General features: G+C 36.6%; 1 protein-coding gene across 1 annotated transcript; it reads right to left on the bottom strand.

Moving 5' to 3' along the window:
* Positions 1-769: 769 nt before the first annotated feature.
* Positions 770-7,622, bottom strand: LOC137956678 (mediator of RNA polymerase II transcription subunit 20a-like). Its single transcript, XM_068804261.1, has 5 exons — positions 7,414-7,622; positions 7,073-7,215; positions 6,817-6,995; positions 5,498-5,587; positions 770-1,193 (listed from the first exon to the last, which is right to left on the bottom strand). The coding sequence occupies exons 1-5, from the start codon at positions 7,605-7,607 to the stop codon at positions 969-971; spliced, it is 831 nt and encodes a 276-aa protein (XP_068660362.1). The 5' UTR covers positions 7,608-7,622; the 3' UTR covers positions 770-968.
* Positions 7,623-9,571: the final 1,949 nt, after the last annotated feature.

Genomic DNA, 9,571 nt, shown 5'->3' on the forward strand with positions numbered 1-9,571 from the left:
CCATCTCAAAATTGTAGCCAATCTAGGCATGAAAAGAAACCATTAGCATTGATTTTTAGAAGAGGATACTTAAAATGTGGATAAATGACACTAATGACTCTATGTAGGAAATCCTATTTGACACATACGACATTTTATATGTAGGACTAGAATACTTTCGCCAATGGCGTGTCACATAATCACATTTTCATCACCTACTAAAATAGGTGAAAATAAATGAAGAAACGGTATTTCTGAGTTCGTCTTTTAATCCTTCATAAAAGTTTTCACGGATGATTTCCAAGAACCCTTCAAATAAAATCCTATTAATACCTTACTAGGAATTTACATGAATTTTTTTTTAAATTCTAAGGAAAATTAAATGACAATGCGTTTTCTTGGAAAATAAATAAAAATTAATAATCAGTTTCATAAGTACCATACTTGTCCGATAAATTTTAAGTAAAATATCAAATAAAAAATTACCATGAAAAATTATTTTGTACCAAAAGTATTACAACATCAATTGTTAAAAACTTATTCAAAAAAAATTCATTTAATTTTCCAATCCATCTTGTTGGGAAATCTAACAAGAAAAATTATTTAATTTTCTTAATAAAAATTTTCAATTAAAAAAATATTTCTAAAAAACATGAGACACTAATAATCCCTAAATACGTATTTCTACAAAAAATGACTTTCCAATATTTCCTGAAAAAATGCAATAACATGGCATTAGCCACTTACCTAACTTTTGTACACATTTATATGCAAACCCATGTACAAAAGATTTTTACGACTAAGAATTGTTGTTACAATCACTTCCGTGGATCAGCATTCTTGGAAATGAAGCATTCATTTTCTACAGCATTTCCTAGGCACATCTTAGTAATGTAGATATGCGTTTGAATGCTTAGACAGAACTTCTCACTAGTACATATAACTACTGAAGAACATTCTGCACAGCGAGGATAAAGTTTGAACTCCATTTAGTTTCTCACAGTAGCAATAAGCTGAGCCATGACAGTTGCATATTGAACTGCTGTGTGTTGTGACGTATAATGATCGGTGAGCCCATACTCCCCAAAATTTGGTTCAACGTGCATAAAATGACCAGGCAAAGATTTTTTCGACACTGTTTCCTGCCATATGTCTACAAACTCTTCCATGATTTGTCTGGATTTCTCAATCGATGAAAGAGGTAGGTACTCAACCTGTATCAGAGAAAATAAACATCAGCAATGTATGCCCAGAATAAAACAGTTTAATTAGTCAGATATCATCACTTGGGCACTTTTATTAATTAACTTGAATAACAGCATTGTGTTTGGGTAAGGGCTGAACTCTTCGGGGTGTGCTTCAACTTTCAATGCTCCTTAAAAGAGTGTAGGAACCGCTATTTCTTCTTTTGAAAATGAGTAGGATCCAAAACTTATTCCCATTTAACTTAACACAAAAACATTAGCAGCTGGACCCATCATAACAATTTCATGAGGCCAGGATCTAGTGAAGATAGTTCTTTTTTAGCAAGTCTTAGACCATGTTAAAATCATATATTTATTATACAAATAGGATGTCACAAATGAATTTGATAATTTCAGAGGCTTAAATTTTATTATGTTGCTATTTTTGTTCAACTAAATCTATAAGATACAATTTGGAGTTCAGGAAGGAAGTCTCAAAACCTTAACAGACAGCGAAGAGGTGGAGTAAGAGAGAAGAAAGGGAGGAAATATGTTCTCTCAGCTTTCTTCCCTCCCCACCCACCCTTCCAAATGGTCACATCCCAAACAGTGTAGAAATTCATAAAGCAAGTAATTTGACATAACAGTTGATAACAGTCAAGAACATGGTCAAGACTCTGGACAAAGAACTTTCGGAGTCAAAAAAGGTGTAACAGAGTTTTGAAAAATGGGGACCCTCGCCTTTCCGATTTGAAAACTCTTGGCTAATGGAGGAAAATTTTGAAAAGTTTATCAATGATTGGTGGGATGCAGGCCAAACCTTGGTAGAAGGGAGTGGGCGTTCCCTCTAAAGTTGTGGTACTTGAAAGAGAAAAGTAAAGAGTGGGCCAAGAGTAGACATATATCTCTGTTAGCTGAGAAAGGATCTCTTATCTCTCAGATTGAGGCACTAGACCTGGTGGAGGAACAGAGGCACTTAAATTCTGATGAAGTCTCACGTTGAAGCTCTTTAACCAATAAGCTAAAAACTATCTTGCACCAAGAGGGATCCGGTGGAAGCAATGCGCCAGGTTTAGATAGTTAAAGGAGGAAGATGCAAATACAAAGTTTTTTCATGTCATTGCCTCGGCAAAAAGGAGATCCAACCGAATTACCTCATTATGCATCAACAATGAGGTAACATCGTGTCGGACCTCAATTACTAACGAGTTGGTTCAGTTTTTTACAGGTTTATATTCAGAGGAGTGTACCAACAGGCCGAGGTTTCAGCACATCAATTTCTCCCGAATATCCACAACAGCTGCCTCACTTCTTGAATCCCCTTTCTCGTTTGAAGAAATTGAGCAGGCAGTATTGGGCATAGAAAGCGACAGAGCCCCGGGTTTTGATGGATTTAATGGAGATTTTTTGAAAAAGTTTTGGCCCAAGAGTAAGGAAGATATCAATGATATGATCGGAGGCTTTTACAGAAATGGCATAACATTCCGCAACATCGGTGCATCTTTTATCACTCTGGTCCCAAAGAAAACAACTGTGGAAAAACCAGAAGATTTCCGCCCTATCAGTTTGGTTTCGAGTGCATACAAAATTATTGCAAGACTCCTAGCACACCGTTTGAAGATTTTGCTTCCTCTCGTCATCCACAAAGGGCAGGGCGTTTTCCTCAAGGGAAGAGAAATTTTAGACTCCGCAATGGTTGTACACGAGCTTATGGATCACTTCAAGCGTAACCAGGAGCCGAGAATTGCCCTCAAGATCGATCTCGAAAAAGCCTTTGACCGCGTTAACTGGACCCTGCTGGATGAAACAATGAAAAAAATGGGATTTGGAGAAAAAAAACGTTTACAGATAAGAAGTTGTGTGGGCTCAGCAACCTACTCCCTGATTCTCAATGGTTCGGTATGCGGTTATTTTAAAGGTACGAGGGGGATAAGACAAGGTGACCCTCTATCCCCACTTTTATTTAACATAGTAACAAAATTTCTCTCAACTATGTTCTATTCGGCGGTTGACCTTGGATGGCTCTCCCCAACCAGCTCTCACCAGGCTTTCAATATACTGATTTTGCAATATACAGATGATACTATAATATTTGGCACCGGTGATATGGATACTGCTAGGAGGATAAAAGTAATATTAGGGCTCTTTGAAATTGCATCAGGTCAGAAAGTTAACTGGAGGAAGACCTCTCTCATAGGCTTTAATGTGAGCTCAGAAGACCTTGAAGAGATGGCAAATTTATTTGGATGCTCTACGGCTACGCTTCCAGCGAAGTATTTTGGTCTTCCTCTGTTTCATGGGCGTATTTCTCAAAGTCTGTGGATCCTAGTGGTTGAAAAGATTGAATCCAGGTTAGCCAGTTGGAAGGGGCGTTTACTTAGTAAGGTAGGCAAACTAATTCTCCTTAAATCTTGTATTGCTGGCATCCCAAACTACACTCTTATCTTTTATGTCTTGCCCATCCTCAGTTTGCAAAGACAGATAAAATGAAAAGAAGATTCCTATGGAGAGGATCAAGTGACTCTTTCAAATATCATTTGGTCAAATGGAATGAAGTCTGCTTACCTAAAAGATTGGGAGGATTAGGGATTCGGAAATCAAAAGAAATGAACAAAGCCTTACTGTTTAAATGGATTTGGAAGTACAACACAAATTCTTCCAATCTTTGGAAGGATATGGTTCGCGTCAAGTTGGGCTGGAATATGCCATGGATGGCTGGAGGATACCAGAGAGAACTATCCTCAATATGGAGATCTATTTTTTTGCTTCTTCAGAATTTCTCATCAGCATGTAGATTTTTTGTGAGTAATGGCAAATCTCTTAAATTCTGGGATGACTGGTGGACAGGACAGGCACCTTTACGGAACTCTTTCAGCACTCTTTTCCTTCTCTCCACTCACAAGGAAATTACAGTTGCAGATGCTTTTGAGGGAGGGAATGTGAACCTACACCCCCGAAGGGGTTTATCAGACATGGAGGCCATGGAAGCCAGTAGCCTTTTAGACGCTTTGAATCATGTCAGAATTTGGCCTTCCAATGAAGACAAACTCATTTGGTGGCCTAACAAAAGTGGGAAATTCTCAGTTGCTTCGGCATATGGATACATCAACGATTGGGATCCGACGCAAAGGGAGCATGATATCAATTCCGTCTGGAAACTATGTGCCCCCCCCTAAAGTAAAATTTTTCATGTGGAGTGCTTGTCAAAGTAAAATTCTCATGGCTGATGTGCTCAGAAGAAGAGGTCACCCATCTATTGATCCACTATGCCCTTTCTGCCACAATGAAGATGAATCCACCAGTCATACTCTTCTTCAGTGCCAGTTCTCATGGACTGTGTGGACCTCTGTTTTAAGCAAATTGGAGATTCAATTTTGTATTGTTGTCGATTTGATAAGCTTTTGCAAGTCGATCTTGGGATATCCCCTTCCTGGCCTCGACAAATTGATTATCTCAGCTTGTGTTAGTTTCGTTCCATGGGGTTGGAACGAACGGAATAGAAGGCAATTTAATGCTAAAAGCGAATCTGAGGCTAGAGTTGTTGACAGAGTGACAGAGCAAATATCAACCTGGTTATTGACAAAAAAAACCCCTCTCCTCTTTCAAAGGCACCGGCATTCGAGACAACTGGAGCAATTTGGCGAGGATGCACATTGGAGCCAAAATCCCAGTTATGCAGGAATGGACCCCTCCGAAAACTACCTAAAACTAAACTTTGATGGATCTTCTCTTGGCAATCCTGGGATCGCGGGATTTGGGGGCGTCATTTCAGACTCATCTGAGAATCAATGTTTTTCCTATACTGGTCCTTTAGGCATATCCGACTCAACGTCGGCGGAATTATATGGCCTTCTTAATGGACTGTGGGTGTTCAAAGACAAATGTAGTGGGCCTATTCACATTAAAGGGGACTCCAAGGTGGTGATTGGTTGGTGCCAACGCAATTCTTCTCCCCCATGGAGGCACTGGGACGTATTCCAGGAAATTTTGGATATTGTATCTTTCTTTTCTTGTATTAGGTCTCACATTCCGAGATCTGCTAATTCGGCAGCAGATGTGTTTGCCAAGGAGGGAGTTTTCCTGCAATCTCTCATTGTAAAGGATTTGCTCCCTCCGCTTTTGTAATTTTCTTTTTCCTTTCTTTTAATAAAAATACATCTTCATAAAAAAAAAAAAAGTTTTATTGCATAACAAGCATCAGCCCAATATATATTATAGTTAAACCATCCAAATTTGTTAAATCTCCTTGCTCTAGACCATGAAGTGTATGATAAAATCTTCACAAGATACTTTAATCTCAGGTCATGCTATTTTTTGTTTAATATGGTTCATACCTCCATTACAATGCCTCTAAGATTTTCTGAATGAATTGGAACCACTTTGCCCACCTTCAGTTGGAAGTCACCGAGCTGATACTGAATTCCCTACATAAAGGAAGGCCACAAAAAAGATAATGATCTGTATATGAGATTTAAGCAAGAAAGCCCAAGTGCCTCGAGTTATTATTCTTTCGAGGTTCCTTACTCTTGTTTTAATATTAGAGATAAGAATTATGAAATTGTTCCTTAGTTGAGAAAACATGCGTAAAGACAAAACAGTAACATTATCCTACTTTAAACTGAAAAATGGAACTAAGGCACCTCTAAACCAAGCTTGACAATCCATTTTATCATTAAATAGTGGAAGTTTTTCTATGAAGTTACCTTTTTCATTAGAGAACAAAAATATTCTAACCAAAATATCATAAGCTTTTAGAGACACAACAAGAAACCTTACAGGAGTTTACAGTAAAGATCCCCAGTCAATCCAAGTCCCAAGACCAGCAAGACTACTAGGTAATGAGCATTATTCAGTAGGAAACGCGTGAAAACAAGTTCATCCAAATATCTTCACATAGGATGATTAAAATTAAAGCAATACAAGTTTTCTGCATAAAAAATAATAGGAGAAAGACATGAAGTCTCACAGTCAAAGAGCAAGTCCTACCAGATTATGAAGTTATAACGAACAGAGATGAGTTTTGAATCTGAGATTACAGGGCAGCCTGAGAAGCATGAATTGAATGTTGGGACTTTTGCAAAGAGGATTTCAAATCTCTATACATAAATGAGTTTATACCACAGCCTATTTTTCTTTCCCAGAAAAATGCACATTATTTTTTTTTCACTAAGAAATAGTAGTTTGAAGACAATAACAAAATAACAGAGTCAAGGAACATAGGAGAGCAGGAAAAGTGTATATTATGAGACAAATTATGTCAATGTTGTTTATGAATTAGTGTTTTGATATTCATGGCTGCAATTTGTTCCATGGTATCTCAAAAAGACTCAACTTACTTCAGCAAGTAGTGCTTCAAATTTTCATTTTTTATAACATGAAGTTCACAAAAAACTGTGCTTTTCTACATGAAATTTAGTATTACCCAGTCGATTCTCAATGATAGAAAGAAATTAAAATAAAAGATTGATAAGTCTTTTTTGCAATCGTGACAAAAGTTCGAAAACAATTAATACAACCCTTCAAAGATGAATAATTTACACAAAATCTTTCTCGGAACAAAACTATCAAAATAAAATCCTAATCAACGTCATATACCAAAACACGCCATCACAACGACCTAATAGGAAATTTCTTTTGAACGAAAGAGTCATACCTCAAAATAAAGCTGGACACGAGATTTATAAGATTGCAGCTTCTCCATAATCATTTGAATGGCAGAATCAGCTTCAAGCACAATTCGCTGACCACGGATTGTAAAGTAGTATTTATCGGGTTGTTCCTGAAGAGAAAGCCCCATAAAATCGCGAGCAATCTCGGCCGGTGCTTTTGGATCTGGAAATCAGTTCAGATAAAGGAAAATTTAGAACCATGTTTTTGCTCTCAATTTATTATGAGGAAACAAGAATTACCTCTCAACATTGGCCTGTAAAACGTGAGAACAGATTTCCACCTCCCCCCTTTTGACCCGTTGATGCTCTCAACGCACTGAGAAAGTTCCGTGAGAATCTGGGTGTTGACGGTACTCCCGGCGTTTGGCTGCCAATGCAGAACCCTGCAGGATGAGAGAGAGTAAGAATTGCATTTTCTGGCCTGCCAAATAGATTTTGCTGTATTCCAAGTTTGAGGAATTTAGGGTTTAGAGAGACTTAAAATCTATAAGTCTACTGAAAACCATAGAAATCTATGAAAGGAGATGGAAAAATATGAATCTCGGGAAAAAGAAATACGCACGGAAGTCAAAATTTCTAACCATTTAATAGGCATAGTTGATGAAAGATGAAAGATACAAGTGAAGAACTCAAGCGAAGGCAGTAGTTCCGAAGGAGTGTAGAGATGATGGCTGGATGAATGTATAGAATACCGAGGAAGGGCGCCACGGCACAAAGGGATGCGGGAGCGGGAAAGCACGTAGCAAAGAATGTATATTCCCTCTATACCCGACATAGATAGTTGTCTCGTGCAGCGGGAGGACAGAATGGTGACGGACCACAATCATATGAGCTTGAAAACATGGCCTCAGAAATCAATTGGATAGTTGGGCCACTTCTAGAAGATACGTGAGAATCGAAGCAAAAAATGCTGGAAATTTGGTTGCCTAGACTTTCTTGAACACTTTTATTAGGTTTTGAAAGATAGAGTTATTTGAAAAAAAATCTTATTGCCAAGAAGAACTTACATACATAGTAAGGTAACAATTTGAAATTCGTAGCATTTCAAATGTATTTCATTCAAGTCACTCAATTTACAAATTCTATGAGGAAGAACCGACAAATCCGATACAAGATCTTAAGCTAAATTGAATACTCAAGTCACATTAAAGAAGCACCTTGGAGAAGAAAGAAGAATTGAAGACCTAGAGTCTAAGTGTCAAATAGAAAAAACTCAAAAACTCTAGCTTGGTAAAGAGGATAACCATCAAGATCCAAAACTTTGGTATGCATATATTTTAGTGCATAGGACATGCATACTCTTTTCTAAAATATATTTTCAAATTTCATTCCAATGTTTTGGAACCTTTGATTCAATTAGTTTTGGTCTTAATCAAGCTTAGAACTTAGTAGAACACACTTCAAAAGAAAATGACCGATTATCCACAGTACATTATGGATCATTCATGTAAAATTATAAATCATGATCAATCATCCATAGTACATGATGGATCATACATGCAAATTTGTAAAACAAGATCAAGCAACGTATAATGCATGATGGATCAACCAAAATCCTACAACGCTAGTGTATAAAACATGATCGATCACTAATAGCAACATGATCAATCAATCTACTACATAATTTTAGAAAACACTTTGATCATTGCTATGATCAAATCATAAAGCCATAGGAACCCCAAAATATATTTGTTGAAGGTTGATCGATCGATCAATGTAAGAGTATGATTAATCAACCCAATGTGTAGCATTTTGTACAATGATGTAAAATAGTTAGTTTCACCAAGAAATTTATAAATAGGGACCCAAACTCATCCATTAGCATGTGTTGAGCATTTATTGGTAAGTCTAAGCTTTGAATAAATATTTTCAAGTGCAAAATTTTAATTCTATCTTCTTGCAAGAAAAAACATCATTGCAACCAAATATCTTTCAATCCTCTTGCATTTCTTGACACTATACTTCCTCCATAGTTCTACATACTTCATTTTATGTGTTTAAAGATTAGAAGCTTAGACCTTACTAGGAGAAGGTTTTCTCTCCAAAAGAATGTGTTATTTTTTTATTTTAATTTTAATTTTTTTACTTTCTTTGAGAGGTTTTCTAGAACCTTTAATTCTAGAAGGGAATTGCCCACTAGAGTTGGAATATAGTTGTATGAAAATCAGTTTGGGAGAGATCGGGATAAGTGTGATTAGGTATTATACTTGACTTAAAGTGGGCCAGATAATCTCTTTGTATTTTCACTACTAGAGTTAGGTAGTAAAATTTTCTTAAACAAAGGTTCTTGGACAGTGATTACCACTAGGGAAATATCGAGAATAAAAAATCTTTGCTTCTTTGTAATTGTGTGCATGCGTTTTTATTTTTACCTTTTTATTTTGTTCAATTGCACTACAAGTACCTAATTTTTAACACTTATACTCAATCCACCCTCCTTGAGATGCCAATTGGGCCAAAAGTTGGTATTAGAGTAGGATTAACTAATTGCAATCAAAATGTAACTTGATTTCATTTAATTGATTTCCCCAACATCTCAAGAAGATATTATGTTCTAAAAGGGTCATGATCTTTAATCTGCACCCATGCTTGATAGTTCATAATACCAATGGTGGAAAATTAAGAAGAAAGTTTTCTTACAATTCATTTTTTTTTTTTTGAATTATGAGACATTTTGAGCTTTTGTTTGAATGGTATTTTCATCTCAATCACCACAAGGGATTCATATGAATCTATCCT

Source organism: Aristolochia californica, unplaced genomic scaffold (genome assembly GCF_029961685.1).
Source record: "Aristolochia californica isolate CCGP_79_NKW_82.1479 unplaced genomic scaffold, dmAriCali1.0.hap1 SCAF_2, whole genome shotgun sequence".
NCBI classification, from domain to species: domain Eukaryota; kingdom Viridiplantae; phylum Streptophyta; class Magnoliopsida; order Piperales; family Aristolochiaceae; genus Aristolochia; species Aristolochia californica.